The 17632-nt window shown below is 41.0% G+C and overlaps 1 protein-coding gene across 4 annotated transcripts in view; it reads right to left on the minus strand.

Moving 5' to 3' along the window:
* The window catches only part of RFTN1 (raftlin, lipid raft linker 1), a 99281-nt gene that overhangs the window by 8846 nt on the left and 72803 nt on the right, over positions 1-17632 (minus strand). For all 4 annotated transcript variants that reach the window (XM_083705862.1, XM_083705863.1, XM_083705865.1 and 1 more), the window contains exons 6-7: positions 16410-16613; positions 8971-9086 (exon numbers count right to left, since the gene is read on the minus strand). In XM_083705862.1, the coding sequence (XP_083561988.1) occupies positions 8971-9086; positions 16410-16613 (320 nt within the window). The remainder of the gene's footprint in view (positions 1-8970; positions 9087-16409; positions 16614-17632) is intronic.

Raw genomic sequence — 17632 nt, forward strand, 5'->3', positions numbered from 1 at the left:
TAAATGAAGCTCTCAGGGACTGAACCTGCGGTCATCTGAATGCAAAGCATGTTCTCTGCTGCAGAGCCATGCTCCCCTCCCAAGTCTGAACAGGTCAACCAGTTCTGGCCAGTGACAATGTAAACGTGAGAGGGGAAAGACTGAATTGCTTCCTACCCAAGGGCAGCGCCATTAAGCATTTATCCTTACAGAAAGTACCATATTGGCCTGAATATAAGCCTCACTTTCTGCCCAAATTCCAACCGTGGAAAGTTAAACTGCGGCTTAAATTCGTGATCTTACAAAATTGGCTTTTATGAAATTGCTGCTGAAACGGATATACGGTAAAATGGAACGGGTGTGAGTGCCTGCGGAATTTTAAGGGAGCGGCTTATTTTCGAGTATTTTCTTTTCTCTTTCTCCCCCTTGAATTTTAAAGGTGCGGCTTATAGTTAGGTGCAGCTTATATTTGGGTCAATACGGTAGCTCCGGAAAGTAGAGAAAACTGTAAGTTGCCATGTACAGTGGTACCTCAGGTTAAGTCATTCCGGAGGTCTGTTCTTAACCTGAAATTGTTCTTAACCTGAAGCACGACTTTAGCTAATGGGGCCTCCTGCTGGCGCTGCGCCGCCAGAGCACGATTTCTGTTCTCATTCTGAAGCAAAGTTCTTAACCTGAAGCACTATTTCTGGGTTAGTGGAGTCTGTAACCTGAAGTGTATGTAACCTGAAGCGTATGTAACCCGAGGTACCACTGTACATGTCATGAAGAAGCAGCACATGGGAGCATCTCACAAAACTAACTACATGCGGTTTTCTTGAGTCTTCTGCACAACACTGCCACATGCCTAAGTGCCTTATGTCAAGGAAACGACCTGTAAAAGTTGCATGTATGTCTTTCACATTTATTTCAGGGGAAATAAAAATGGAACTTTGATCAAATGCCGCCAGCAACGATCCTCGGAGTAACTAGAATGACAAATGAAGAGGGCAGAAACAGCATGTAGAATGCACTGCCTCTGGTAACTCAGCAAAATGTGTGACTTGCTGCTATGATGATTCACTGCGCATTGTACTGAAATCTGAAAGGTGACAACGTGACAGTTTAGGTGGCAGCGTTCCCCCCCCCTTGCATAAAATTCCAAACTCTACCATGCATGTAGGACCTAAAATAAAATGCTAGGGTGTATCCTTAGGTCCTGGAAGGAGGACTTCCACTTATGATTCCTGCCAGCTTGCCATGCCTTCCTTCAAGATGTCGTAAGTTGTAGACGTTTAAGTGAAACATTCCACTCCCTCCTCTTACCCCCAAATTCTCTCTTTTTATTTTTATTTTATGTTGTGAACCACCCTGAGATTTATGAATGAAGGGCAGTATATTATTATTATTATTATTATTATTATTATTATTATTATTATTATTATTATTATTATTATTAAATCCAATTGGCAGTAAACATTATATGGCTTCTTAGTATGCCCAGTTTCCATTGTTTTCTTTTTAAGTATATTTGTTCTTCTGAAAACTTCAGTGCATGTTTTCTTGTTTTTTGGTGGCTCCTCCATTTTGGCTCCATTTCTGTCTGTGCTCACCACCTGCGTTTGCTATTAGAGGAAGTGATTAAAGGGCACTAACAACCCAAGCATTTAAAATGACATTTCATACTTATCATTGCAGTCGGCAGAAATGTTAAGTTGTAACCCAATCAACACATAAGGTGAATCTATAGCAACAACGTATGATTTATTTATTTTTTAAGCTCAACATAACAAGAAATGGTCAAAACCTCGAGACAAAAGATTTTTTCTTTTTAAAAAAGCATAGTCACAGGGAGTTGAGGAGGGGAGATAGTGTGGGCTGATCTACAAATCAAACTGAGAGACGTTTCCTTCTGTGAGAGAGCAAGCGAGCAAAAATTTAATGAACTCATTCTCTCATTCCCCATTCTCCTGCAGTTGATAAGTAATCTCTGATCACACCTTGAGTGTCAAAAACCAGAGCATGTTGAGATGGCTGTTTTCCTGTCTTGCAGCAGATAAAAAGAATTCAATTTTACTTATGATTTTGTAGGGTTTTTGTCTTCTTCTCTCACTCAGCAATAGTCTAGCTCATTAGGAAAAACTAGAAAGCTCTGCAATTTGAGAAATAAGAGGGGGGGAATATCTAGGCCAAGTCACTAGAAAGGAAAACAACCTGCATTAGCAATTTTATCTTTTTCCTCCTGCTGCAGATATAAAAATAAAACAAAATTGAGAAATAAACAAAATAACAAGATCCAGAAGCCATATAACACAGGGAGGAGCTCATTTGCAGCAATTAATTCCCCATGCCCAATTGGGGGATTGAAATTATAATTTTAGAATTTGAAGCTGTGTAACTGGCCATCAATCCACCTCAACCACTTGTTTGTTGAAGAAAGATAGCAATTCTGCAGCATGATGCTCCCCAGACATTCTGGACTATGACTCCCATCATCCTTTACCATTAGCTAAACTGGCTGCAACTGATTAAATTGTAGTCCAAAACTTCTAGAGGACACCACCATGTGGGAGGAAGGCTACAACAGCATAAGACATAAGCAGCCCTGATAAGTGCCTGGTAACTTCCATCTTTGAAACCACAAAGAAAGGCACAAACCACAAACTAATACAGGCAGTGGAGCCTATGGACTTCGCTAAACATCTCTCCCCCAAAAGCTGAAAAGAAAAGAGGTTCTGACTCAGTTTCCCCCTGTTCTTTATGATGTTAGGGAATGCACTGGACGCTCAAGGCATTTCCTGAAATGAAAAGGTCAGTTCTTCATTGTGTGGAGCTTCTTTTATCGATCTCAACTTTCCCACAACAAGAATCTGTAAGGCTGCAAGCACACTAACAAGGGAGTAAGTTCTATTGAGCTTACTGGAACAGCCTTCTGAGTAGACATCTACAGGATTGTGCTACAAGTCCAGCTTGAGGTGAGTGGAGCAGAAAACCAGTGAGATGGGTGGGTATACCAATGGAACAAGCACTCTGTCTCCAGCATCAAACAGATAATACCGTACTTTTAATATTGGCAGTGTGCCAGACGGAGTACTTGGAAAGGGAGGCAGAATCACAGATATGCTACTGTGACCTATCCTTTGCACCACACCACACTGCCCCCAAGCAAATGGGTCTACGTTGCTACAACACCTCATTCACTGACCTGGCATTCAGCAGCGTACTATTAAGACAAAATGAGGACCCTGAGTGGGAGAAGGACCATAGGGAGCCAGGGCTTAAGTCAGTTAATTTTAGCCTCTGGATTCAATTATCTTACTGGTGATGGTTCTGGTGGGGAGGTGGACTACTTCACCTACTTCAAAATGTGGCATCTGATTCCTCATGCATTTTGGGTCCTGCTTGCTTATGCTACAGAGAGTGTAAACAAACCTTACACTAGAGAAAAGCTCACCAGTTCCACCCCCTCCCCGGGACTTTCATTCCAACAGAACCAAACCTAAGGTATATGCTCAGATTCTTGAGATCTCTCCCTGCTTGGAGATTAGGGTGTGCAGAACATTAGACTGTAGAAAAATAACATCTCTCAGTCATTTAGATTGCAGTTATTAAAGAATTTGGAGGTAAAAAGCTATACGCAAAACCATGCATTTCAGCTAGGCTACTTCCAAGGGCCCAAAATCCAGCCAATTCAGAAAAATCTTGCCATTATCTTTGCTTTGTACACTGTATCTTAAGTGTATTCTGCTGAAGGACAAAGCTGGCTTGGTGTTATTTGCTTTATGAATTAAGTAGAGGGCAAGTCCCAGTTTCCCAACACACACATTTGCTATTTCATTCCAACACTCTTCCTACATGGACACACACACACACACACACACACACACACACACAAACGTCTTATCAAGTAGTTACAGGAATATTAAACTGGAGTGTGCCTGAATTTGTGTCAGTGTAACCAGGTTTGGTAATAATAAAATTCTGTACGTTTATGTAATTCAGACATGCAAATTATAATGCACTTTTGCATTCAGTTGGGCCAGTGTTCACAACATTCTGTTTTACTTAGCATTTTAGTTTGAAAACCCAAGTTCCACTATCTCTGCACTTCCTGCAAGATTGTATAGTTGAAGGAAAGAGCCTCTAAAATGTATGATAAGCTCAGAGATAAACAATGGCGAAAACAGCTTGAAAAGGGAAGTTCTTTTTATTCAGATGTCTGTTTACTTTCATACCCCTTACTTAGTACAAACACCATACAAAAATTGTGTAAGAAATGATCCCTATGTTCAAAGTGCAGCACTTTTAAACATTAAGAACCGAAACAGCTGCCAAGCTACGCTGTTACATCTAAGAACGGTTTCTACAAAACCTGATCCTTGGCATTCTGAATATTTCTAAGCTAAACAGAAACACACACACATCAAAAAAGCCTTTTAAAGGAAAAAAGCCCAAATACACATTGCTCAATAACCCCTTTCTCATCCATATAGAAAGAGAAGCCCAAAGGGCACCTACCAAAATCTTCTCCCACCTTCTTTCTAGGTCACCTTCAAACAGCATCCAGGACCTTTCAAAGGGCTGAATTTCACGCTCATCACTTTTGGCCCCCTGTTGCTTTAGGCATGCGTAGTTTGTTCAGCAGCAGGCATCAAACTGTGTTGCTCAAGCCCAAACTCACCACACATTTAACAGATCGAGAATGAAGGCCAAATCAGAGCTGGCTTTTCATACGACGCTTCCAGAAAGAACACCAGATCATCATATTTACGTCGCTCCTGCTCACCCACCTCGCAAACCCCAAACCCCTCATCAGTAAAGAGCTCTGCTTTATGAATGCTCTGCAGCAAAAACATGGCTACACGGTGGAATCATTTACACTAGGCAATCTGCCATCTCAACAGATTGAAACTGTGTACTCATACTTCGTGTCAAAATGCTGAAAATGCACAGCAGCAGCAACCACAAAAAAGGCACTCCAATGTCTCCAGAAGAGCTAGAGAGAGACAACTGTCACCACCACCTAAATTCTCTTAAGTCACAGGAAGTATTTTCAGAGAAAACCTTCACTCAAGAAATGAAGTTCCACCAACATCGTGCATCCAGGGAATTATTTTGCAGAACTTGCAAAAGGATCAGCTTGCAAAAGAATTATCTTCTTTTATTTGGTGCAAAAACATGACGACAGGCAAGATGTGGGGAAGCAAAGAAAGGTTGTGTAGGCTCTGGTTAACAAGGGACTTTCCTAGGCAAAGAGAATTAAAATCAAAGAGGTTTCAATGCTAGATCACATGAAGTCTAGTGGAATTAATGCAACCCAACATTTATAGGGTAGAAGTAAAAGGGCAGCTTAAGGCATGTAATCATTAAGAGGCCCCTGCTCAAAAAGGCAAGAATGCCACAGTTTGTTCTAAATTTTAAGAGTTAAATAACTCAGCACTACTGCATCCTGTCTATTACTTGGCAAGGACTACATACTGTGACAGCTGGAAGCTTTACATTCTCTACTCAGTGACATTTTACACACATACCGAGCGCATTAGAGTGTTGAACATGTTCCCCTTGCTTACACTTGGGAGGCTCCTCTGTTGTTAGAAATTAAGCACGCCGTGTTTTTTGTCCATAAGGAGATGCCAATTTCTGCTCAAACTTGATATAATGCACACAAACACAGTTAAATGAAGTTGTGAACGAAAACACAGCTGAACTTTCACTGCTAAGTGCACTCTTACGGCAGGACACACAGACACACACACACACACACAAATTATTTGGGAGAATCCTAAGGGGCACTTAGGTGTTTCATGCCCAAGAGGAAGGGAAAGGAAACTTACGGAAAATAATTTCACATTTAGCAAAAGCTCTACTGTGTAGCCTATGCAGACTTAGGGTTTAGTCTGAAGGAACACAATGCACCCAGCTTGCTAATGCTAAGCAGGTCTGGGTCTAGTCAGTGCCTGGAAGGAAGATGACATAAGACCCTATATATGTCCAACTGAAAAGGTAAAATAATGATTTATTCTTATGTCCTATAATTTTGTATGGGTGGGGCACTGAGTAGAATGATCTACCCTTGGAAGCTGATGGACCCAATTGGTTTTCTGATGCCTCCTGCAGGATATTTCTGCTAATAGGACTGGTAGTTCTGACAACACACTAGTCAGGTTCAGGAACCAGGAGACACCCTGCATGGTTAATGCAATCATTCCTAGATCCCCACCTTCTTCTGGAGAGAACCCATTCAGCTTTGTTTACTGAGGAGTTGAAGGAAATATCTAGAGCACTGAAAGAAAACTTATATCAAAACTTACTAAACATGACCCAGAACTAATTTCAGAAACCAATTTGTGATGGCACCCTAAACATTCTACTTCACCAGCACTATTGTGTCCAGTTTTGTTCAGGTGGACTGTTCTAAGTGGTGGACCTCTATATTTTAGTCCTCCTGAGGATAGTGACACTCACAGCAGTTTGCTGTGACCAATTTATGGTACACTTTGTAGATAAAGGTACTTGTGTCATTTCTGACTCCACAGTTAGAGAAGACATTGTGAACACAGCCACGACTCCTACTTTCTATGTTAAACTTGTGCAACTTAAAGACAGGATTCTTGAAGAAGTGAAACTATCCACTTGTGTTCTTGATCCTTCGAGGGTGAGACTGGTATCCTTCTGAAAAGAAGCTAAGGGGGCTGTCTCAAAAGGTAAGACAATCAGGCTACTTACAATGTAATTCAAACACAGGGCTAGGAATAAGCATGGTCTAGTGATTCTGATCTTTTTTTAGTATGTAGCTCAGAAATGCTTCAGGATTCAGCATTACCACATGGCAGCTGGTACCCATTAGGTGGGGAGTGGGGAGGCAGAGTATCTAAATGTAGGCAGATCCAGGAAGTTGCAATAGGCAGAACTAATGGGAAATGGGGCACTAAAAGGCTGCAACCATGTACACACTCACATAATGGAAACTCAACTTGAACACAGTGGGACTCACTTCTAAGTAAGATGCATGGCACTATGTAACCCAATCTAATGCATGCTTACTTGGAAGTGAGTTCTGTTGAATGCGGTAGGATTTGATCCCAAGAAAATATATATTGGATTTCAGTTTTAGGATTTCCTTCCCACTTTTTTTCTGCTGCATCTTTAACAGCAGCCTGACAGGCAGAAAGTAAACAGGTGAAACACTCAATAACATGACTATATAGAAAACAGCTTCCAGTCTGAGCTTCTGTATGCATACTTAAAACTGTATTTGCTCTTAAACCCCCAGAATGCCTTGTATAACACTCTCAGCTGCACTGGCTGCCAATTTGTTCCTGGGCACAATTAAAAATGCTAGTCTTACCTTTAAAACCTTATATAGTCTGGGACTAGAATACCTCTTTTCATGAACCTACTTGGGAGCTTTATTCAACAACTGAGCCCCTGTTGATTATACCCTTATCATCTGAAAAATGGCACATGGCGACATTATAACCTTTTTAGCTGCAGTTACTAGAACAGCCTTTCTCAACTCCCTATGTGTAGTTAAGACTACAGCTCCCATCGCCCCTGACTATTGGTAGCTAGGGATGATGGGAGTTGTAGTCCAATAACATATAGGGACCCAAGGTTGAGAAAGGCTGTACTAGACTGTAGAATGACCTCTCCAAAGAGACCCATGTGTCTACTTTCTGATGCATCTTTGCATGAACAGCTAAAACTTAGCTTTTAATTACTCTGTTGTCCAGCTTTGGCTGTTTCTTAGGCTGTGTACGCTCTAAACTTCAAAGCACGTTCTTTCCCTCAATTCTGGGCACTGTAGTTTGTTAAGGGTTGCTATGTGAGGAATAAACCACAGTGCCCAGAATTCTTTGAGAGAAAGAATGTGTTTCAAATGTGCTTTAAAGGTGTTGTGTGAATACTTCTATTTCAAAATTGTTTTTAAGCTTTGATGGGTTATCTTGAAACACACAGAAAAGCAGGTATAAATGTTTTTAATATACTGCTATTAATAATAATGATTTAAAAACAGACTGAAATAATTTGGTATAAATGTGTGTAAATTTGCTAGGACTGCTAGCTCTGGAGTTAAGCAGGGATAAGCAGATGCAATATTAAAGGTTTTTTTTTTTTTTTAGGAGCTGCATGCTTGATGTTAACCATGCACTTAAACACTGAGTTGATTAAACACATAGCAAGAGCCAAATGACCTGCAAAGCACATTTGTGACATTCTTTGTAACTACATGCATTCTATTTAGATGATTCCAAAAGCCTTGCAATAAACAAAGGAGACTTGTCTGGCACCACAAAGACCCTCATTTAAAAATGATTCAGAGCCCTGCTTTATGTATTACATTTTCCCTACCTTTGCAGGGTGGAACCAGTGTTTTTTTCTCTGTATGTACTGATGGCAGAGTAAGGTTATCAGATGTCCCCATTTCCCGAGGACAGTCCCCGGATTTACAAATCAGTGCCCATACAAAATCCATTGAAGTTGAAAAGTGTCCCTGGATTCATTGAAAATAATTTGGTAACCTTATGGTAAGGGGGAAGGAAACAAAACAAAAAAATCTATCCCTCTCTAAAGCTCCTTCTTAGCTACTGTTTTGAGAAAGCTGCAGCAAGGGTGGGGACAGGATGAAAGCACCTTTTATACATTGTTCAGCATATATGTAGGAAAATGAAACGTTTGAAGCTGCTCAAATATCCCAACACTAGTTAGTTTTATCAGTGCAATGTGAAACCTCTTTTTAATAAGACATGAAAAAACTAACTGGGTAACAAATTAATATAACAACTAGACCTTTCACTGTTTTCCCTAATACTCCTTTGGGTAGTCCACTGGGATTGCTGAGAGAATAAATTTTAAAAGATTGTAAGAAATCTTGGATACTGAAAATTGCTAAATAAGTTATTGCTAATAGACGCAGCAAGCAAGATTTTTTTTTAAAAAAACCTATTAGTTTCTCATTAGGTTGTGATTCAAGATATTAGGAAACAAACAAAAGCAAAACAACACACTTACTTCCAGAACAGTCCATTGTTCTACAACAATAGCATCATAGCCTTGTATATTCTTGTTGTCTTCCACAGAAATATCTTCAAAGATGAACACACCATCTGTCATCCCCTGGAAAGAATCTGTGCAGAAACAAATCGTTTCTATAAGCTACACAGTTAGGGTATCCTATGAACAATTTTAAAGTGTGTGTGTGTGTGTTCATTATCACAATCCTAATTTCTTCCCAGCATGTTATTTGCAAAACACAGGGAGAGAAAGACCCCTGCATGGTCCAACTATATTAAAATGAATGAGACTAATAGTAGGTGTACAAATGAATCCTTTGTATGCGGTGCTGTGCTGCTAGCAACCATTATAAAACAGAATTGCGCTTATTTTTATTGGCTATTTACACATAAAAAGATACGTGCACATGCAAACTTGGTGGTGGACACTTCTGGAGCTTGAGGCATTTCTTCCCTTCTCCTTGACTAGTATCTAAGGCACTGACCTAGCCAAGAGGCATGGCCATGGCAAGAGATGGGATTGTAGGGATATCAAGCATGCCTTACAACTTCCCCAGAACTGGATTCTGTTCCTCTACCTATGAATTGTGCTTCTTCTTTTCCCTGGAAACTGCAAGTCTGCAGTAACATCTGCACTGGGCATTTTCTTTGGAAGTCAACAATCATAGATGCAACTGAGTTGCAGCTTTCAATGCAGCCTTTGTTTTAGGAATGGTCAGAATATTTGATGCATCCCTTTTCTGTTTAGGGAACAAAGAGTTGCGGTCAGAATTTTCCACTATCCCGAATCATTTGTCAGGTAATTGATATATTGGGCACTGCTAGTTTGGATGAGGTTTTTAGGAGGATAGCTCTGTAGCAACAAATGTTTTCTCATACAATGAACCTTTCGAGTCAAGATTTCCCGATTACTCTTGCCTTCCTTAAACATTTTTGATGACTGCACAAACCCTCATAACATTAAATGGTGATGGTGACCCTGAATTTGGGGTGTTTTGCCCCCACACTTAAAAAAACTCTAGTATGCCATACATATACAATGCCATATAAAGACATGAGAAAAGACTCTCCACATACTAGGACATGAATGGTGGGGGGAAAGGATGGCTCTCCAAATCACTGCAGAAGTGTTTGAAAAACTGCAAGTGTCCATAGTTAACCTGGCATTAATAAACAATTTAATGGATTTTACTGTAGAATACCTGCTCATGCACAAATCCTAGCATTCCCTTTTGGGAATGCCAAAGTAACTCAATTTATTATAAGAAACCCCATGCAATAGCCTGCTTTTGAGTAGAAGCATACCTGCTTTAGTAGCAGTCATCCAAAAAAATATTGAAGCTCTTACAAGGGCTTTTTGCAGTATCAGTCTCACATTAACTATCACATCTATTTAACCCCTCTCCTCTCCAGAAAGCCCCCTTTTTTGAGCAGTTAACTTGTTTTCACTTAGCACATAATTAATCCAGTGGATTCCAGCACATTACATCAACACAATTAATTTCAAAAACTAAATGATAAAGTGATGGCTCATTTGTACTAATAACCAGCTCAGCATAGCCTTACATTCCATTAAAACTAAAAACTGCTTCTATTCTGCCCAAGCTTCGTTATAATTTTTCACCTTTTACCTTCGCTAAGCTCATGGAAAAGGTTAATCCACCCTCCTTCATGGGAAAAGGTTCCATTATCACTGCATTTTTTATTAAGGTAAGATGCTCTCCCACTGTGCTCAAAAGGCTATTTTCACTTGGGTATATAAATATTTGATGATGTTCTGCTGGGCAAAATGTCATTTTAATGTTCCTGCACATGATTTACAAGATGACTATGGGAAAAGATTTCTTATTCTATTATGACAGCTATACTAGTGGGAAGCAATGTCTCCCTGTGTTGTTTGTTGTCTTTGAACTATTAAGCGTCATGCACAAAGCCTAACCTTTACGTTATTGTTATTGCTGTGAAAAAAATCACTGCCACAGGTACAACAAAGAAATGTGCCCTCCACCTTTGCCCCTGGCTGATGCTCACCAACATATATGGGCTGTTTCCCACTAACATTTCCTACACTGATAATGCACATGTCTTTGTCATCCTTTAGCAACGGGTTCCAGGAACCCAAACATGTGACAAAATAGGTGCATGACTGTTGTCATGCACAAGAGTTTATATATGCAGGACACACATTTCTTAAATGGAAGATATAGGAACTTAACCCCGTGCAAAGTTCCTACTTATCTTAATCCCCCCCAAGCTACTTGCTCAAGTTTCTATACTCAATACTAGTCATTTCACTTCATTATGGTATTACTTAACATTAAGTGGCAAAATGTCCAGTAGGATTCAGCTAATAATTAATTTGTGATTTTTATATTTATTAAAAATCATATTGTTCAGTCACGGTGTCATAACTATACTATCCCTCCCCATTCCTTTCCTCCCCAGAAAGAAAAAAAATGAAACAGAAAAGAGAAAGCATACACACACATTTGAGGAACAATTTGGTAACAGGTTGAAGGTGTTGTTATTCTGTGATAATATAATTCTGTCTAGTTTGCAAAACCAAAACTTAACTTTCTTCTATGGGGCGCTGCCTCTTACACTGTCTTGCAATGTTTACCGTTCTATATTAGGTGCAACTACATTAACTTCAGTTTTCACAACCACAGGTAGAAAGGCACCTTTAGGAAACAGCATGTTCCCTAAGAATGTATTCTACACATTAGCAGCACATCTCCCAAATTCCAAGTGTAAACTGATTGCCCTATTATGGTTGTTCACAAAGTAAACTCTTTGTGCTCATCTTGCATCCCCACTTTTGAAGGCATTTTCACTGCAGAATCTGACATTAGGAAACTCCCCCGGAGCCCTGTTGTTATGTAAATTCACTTTTAATGTGTAAACAACAGAATAATACTGCTCCTATGTTGTATTTGGGATATTAAGCAATACGCTGATAAGGAGCCAGAAATAAAATGTTTGCCCTTAAGAAAAACAGGCCTAATTGGTCTGTATCAGGCCAAGTGACTCATAGTTTCAAAACTGCAGTTTATACATATAAAATAAATGACCATTTGTTTCTGAGAACGTTCAGTTGCAACTTACATGGGTTGCCAACAAGCTAGAAGAAAACATTCCATCATGTGACCTTTAGAATTTCCTTTGCTGCGGGATGAAAAAATTAAGCCTGGCTGTTAATTTCCCCATTTAATTTTAACTAAGATAACTAATTTCACTGACTACTCCACAGGCAGGAGCGTGAGATGGAGAAGAGCCTTCTTGAAGCTGCCTGTGGCTTGACTTTGGGCTGGATCTGAAGACCCTACTTTGCATGAGCGGAGAGTGAGGGTGTGTCACTGATCTCCTCACTTTTAATTACTTACATTCCAGGCAGCTGCTCTACAGTATGCCCCCACCAATCCTCCGGAGCCAGATTTCATAGGATGTAACACACTGTGGGTATAGGAGGGGGGAGGGGGGAGTGATGATCCCAATATTCAAGCGCCTTCCACTCATGTGGTGGGATTTCTGGATCTAATTCCACATTTCATGACTCTCACGTAAAAATATGTGATACCGTAAGTTGCTGAATACTTATCAAAACCTACCAAGAAACTTCCAAAAACATCCCCAGCCTAGTCTAACGAAAATCAAATCTTTGTATGTATTTATAGACTTGTTTTCTGTGTTCTATGTAGTTGCATTACCTTTTGCCTCAAAATATCATGGAATTAATATCCATGTTACTGGCATAATTATCATCACCACTACCCAACAACGGTGCTTCAGATTGTAAGGGGCCCGTACCTGGAGATTGTAACGTGACACAGAAGAAACTGAAAGGGGTGGGAAATGGAGGCAGAGGTAAACAGGAAGGAATAGGCAGTTGTTTCGATTGCACATGCTTAATCTTAGGTGCAGGTTAAGCTACTAGAGGGCATGGGACAAAGGGGGCTGCTCCAAAGAGTTCATGGAAAAGGTGGGCTTTGAGGAGAGATTTGAAGGACGTAGGAAAGGTGGCATTGCACAAGCATTCTAGAAGGCAGTTTCAACCATATGGAACAACAAGGGAAGAAGGGCTTTCACATGAATACCACACAAGGCAGCAGAGGCTGCTACATTAGGGTGTATGGGGCACTTGCTGCCCTCAGTCAGCCCCCACCTCCCTCCCTTCTTCCTTACAACCAGTCCAGGGTGTAACCTTCCTCCTTCTTTGTTTCAGCATTGTCCTTGAGCAGGGAGGATGGGGAGGAAACTAAAATTACTTGGCTTTGTCTATTATTGGCTGTGGTTGCATCAGTCATTGGCTCTGTCTCTGTCTACTGTTGGCCTCCTGTCTTATGCCCCGCCAGTCACAATGGACACCAGCCACCACTGCACACACACACATATCAACCGAGAAGTGGGCCCTAGTCCTTGGAAGCGTATGTCAAAATAAACTTGTCTAAGGCTACCTCACTGGAATGTGGCAACACTAGTTCTATCTTCAGACTGGTAGCAGAGACATTAAAATGAGCAATATGAACAATATTGGGTTCAGGGGTATGGCACATAATGCAGCAGCCCGACTGAAGCTAAGCAAGTCTGCATCTAATCAGTGCCTGGAGAGAAGACTGCCTAGGATCTTCATGAACATTGCCTCGAGTTCCCTAGAGGAAAGACAGGAAGACAAATAAAGCTTTTGTGTTTAAAAACACACAGAGAGAGAAGCAAAAAAATGTTAAATATCCATGCGCGGAGCTTTAGCTCCCAAGCCAAGTTCTAAAAATAACATTTTTGTTTCCTAGGATAGCACCAACTAACATATGGCATCTAGCACAAATACATAGGCTTTGGCCTTTCATTTACATAAACTGCTGTTTGGAAATCTTAGAGATAGATCAAGACCGTGTATATTACTATTTCTGAGTAGTCAAAAGAATAAGCAGAGTTGAGGTATGTAGCTCAGCTAAACAAAAACTGACAGATTTGATAAAGAGTCTCATCCTTATCACCATGCGTGTTACAAGTCAAGATTTCTGTGTTCAGACTGTAAAAAACAACAGCTGCCTATTTCCCTGTTAGAGAACAAGAGAATGGAGATAGCAGATGAAGAGAGCTAGCAACTGCAGAATTAGTTTGTGGTTTGTAGTCACCACTCATGATAGAAAAATATCATGGTGGTGGTGGTGGTGGTGGTGAAGAAGAAGAAGAAGAAGAAGAAGAAGAGGAGGAGGAGGAGGAGTTTGGACTTGATATCCTGCCTTTTACTCGCCTTAAGGAATCTCAAAGTGGCTAACAATCTCCTTTCCCTTCCTCCCCCACAGCAAATACTCTGTGAGGTGAGTGGGGCTGAGAGACTTCAAAGAAGTGTGACTGGCCTAAGGTCACCCAGCAGCGCATGTGGAGGAACGAGGAAGCGAACCCAGTTCACCAAATTACGAGGCTACTGCTCTTAACCACTACACCAGACTGGAGAAGGAAAGGACAGAATGACATTTGATTGTGCTGAATCAAAAAGACTATGTGTGTGTTTGATGTTTAGTTATTAAACATCAGTAAAACCTGTACCTATGGAAGTGAGTTGTTACTCACTCAGAAATAACATGCATACTTCATGTGGTTCTTTCAGATATTGGTATGCACAACAAAGCCAATGGGGAATAAAAAGCTGAAAATATATTTTTTAAATTTGCATACACATTGGTGTTTATGACTTCTTTAGGCAAGTGACTACTGCAGAACAAATGCTGTCATGAAGCAAGTGCTTGAAAATGTTGGTGTTGCCAAACTATCACTAATTGTATATAAGCCAGGAGGACTGGCACAGGTGGGACACTCCAAGACAATACCTGTAGCATTAAACAGCCTCTTCCTAAGAGGGACCTTTTGCCTCCACTTCCTACTGCAGTCACTGGGGGAAGCAACAGCCTGGACATAACAAAGAATCTCTGCTCTAAATTTCACCAGCCTCCACAGCAGTACTTTGAACTACTCACTGCAAAAGTTCATCTCAGTCCAATGATTTCTTCCAGCTGCCATATCTTCAGCTGTTCTACCAAGCTCCACGGCTCCTAATGACTTTTCCATTCATTTCTGTCAGAGCTCAGCCCTGAACAGGACCACAGAGGAACCTCATCTGAAGAGGAGGAGCAGGACTTGGTCCAGCCACACCAAGGAGCCCAATGTCATAGCTGAGCAGCCCAACTTACTCAGCCCCCAAGAAACCTTTGCTGCCCCCTGCCAAACCATAATTGCCTCAGCCACAGACCATCCCTCTCCACACCCAATTCCCCAGTAGCAGAGGTGGAGTCAGGCCCAGCAATAAGCCCAGAGTTGATGGAGGAGTGTTTGCCTGGCAGTTAGGCCTTCATTATGGGGGGCGGGGTTACTTGGGAGGAGGGAGAAGACAGAGAAGGATCAGGTATGTACTGGAACACAACAGATGAGCAGGAAGAGAAAGCAGCTTCCTCAGAAACTGTAAACATCCCAGGGTTACTGGGAAAACAGTTCCCTACTGGGCTTCCATAGGCAACTCTAGCTCATCCTTGCTTCTGAACCAAGGCCAGGCCAAGACATTGGGGAGCGCAGGGGAGGAGGAGTTTGGATTTGATATCCCGCTTTATCACTACCCGAAGGAGTCTCAAAGCGGCTAACAATTTTCTCCCCCGCCCACAACAAACACTCTGTGAGGTGAGTGGGGCTGAGAAACTTCAGAGAAGTGTGACTAGCCCAAGGTCACCCAGCAGCTGCATGCGGAGGAGCGGGGAATCGAACCCGGTTCACCAGATTACAAGTGGTACACTATCCTCCCCCCCAAAAAAGGAAAAGCCAGGATAAATTGGGAGGAACAGCTGGGAAAGCTGCTGCCACTGCCCCTCTTCCCAAGAATTTTCCACTTGAGGCAGCCACTTCACTCTTCCTAATGGTTTAGAACTGAGCCTGTGCATGCATATAGTTTACACACATACTCCATGGGCTCTGGTTTGAGGCTTTTATGCACCCTACCTTGAATTTTAAAAGATCCATTGTCACAAAACAGCAAAGAAGTTTGCAGGAATTAAAACTCAGCAGCCTGAAAATTTGCAAAGGTGCTGCTGCTTCAAAGACTGTTCCTGATTGACACCAACAAATAATTTGCACTCAGTATGGCATGTAATTTCAAGGTGTAATTAGCAGAAAGAGGGAATGTTCCTTTTTGCTAAGAACCTATCTGAAAGAGTGGAAATTGAAGCAAGAGAATGAGGTGCTACTTAGGCACATCTGCCTCATTTCTTTGATTTCATACTAAAAAAGTGTTCCTACCACTTATATATAATGAATATTCTCACGTTTTCATGTTCAGGTTCTGAGCAATTTTTGTGCATTCTAATAGTCACAAACAAAGAGAAAATAGCTGATCTTTTGAACGAATGAAGTATATAAACAGAGTAATAATCTTGCAGGGAAATTCCGTACCATTTATCATTCCAAGACTGAAGATAGCATTCACCAATGTGCTCCCTTTCCGAAAGTGATCTGTCATATGCTCCAGCCAATTGGCTTCCAAGCTGCAAATGCTCTGCCCATCACTGGTGATTTTCACAGGGATTGTTAAACTGTAGTACTGGCTGGATCTCTGCAAAGCCTTTGGCTTGTTGTAGACAGCAAAGATCTCGGTTTCTAAAAAAAACACAACCATACAAAGTGCTGAAATAGCAATAACGATAAAAGCAATGAAAATAGTGCACCCTCTCTCTCTAGGGTACAGTCTGCCAGCATAAAGAAGTAACACATTAATAAGCACTATTAACTGAGCTTTTCCCATGTATAATTAAAACATTACTGGGTCATTAACAAAAACTGTTTTTCCACCATGCTACAAAATGACCTATATTATTAAGCAACAAACTAATAATTTTAACCATAACGCATTCTTGCCAACTGAATTTGTACGACCAAATAAAGCAGGAAACCAAATAAATAAAGCAGGAAACCAAATTTGTACGACCAAATAAAGCAGGATTTGCAAGGCATTAGCAGGACATAGGGCTGACAAAATCAGGAAAATACAGTTGAAGATGAAAATAATGACTGAGTATTTATACAAAATATATGCATGAATTAACAGTTATAAAGATGAATGAATGTGATGTAGCACTTGGATGCACCTTAAGTCCTTCCTGCTGCTCCAGGCTAATGTAGCCATTGTTCTGGAAGAAGAAGTGAAGTTCCACATGACACACCTTTCACATTAATTCCCACTTTCAGAGGTTTCTTGCAGTTAAGGGCCACTTTGTTGTGAGAATACTAAAGAACTTCTCCAATTCTGTGACCATGACGTCTAGGCACAGGCACACACACACAGTTAATGATATTTCGGGCAGCAAAAAGAAAAGCAACAACCCTGCGCCCACTCTCAAATCTTGTTGGGTTCTGATTGTAGGCACTGTTCACACTTAACCTGGGCCTTGCTCTTTCCAGGCAAAGATTGTGCTCTTTAACACTCAGTGTCCAAGCGGGTTGTGTGTGTTTTTTGCCCCAAGCTGTTCCCATGAGAACCCACTATTTAAAGCAGAATCACAGTAGATTGATGTTTGTTCCAATTGAGCTTTAAAGAGCAGGTTTTCACAGGGAAAGTTCTGGGGGGGGGGTGCTCAGACACATAGCTTTAAATTGCAGATTGTGTCTGGAAAGAGTGG

The sequence above is a fragment of the Podarcis gaigeae genome (genome assembly GCF_964106915.1).
Source record: "Podarcis gaigeae genome assembly, chromosome: 12".
NCBI classification, from domain to species: Eukaryota; Metazoa; Chordata; class Lepidosauria; order Squamata; family Lacertidae; genus Podarcis; species Podarcis gaigeae.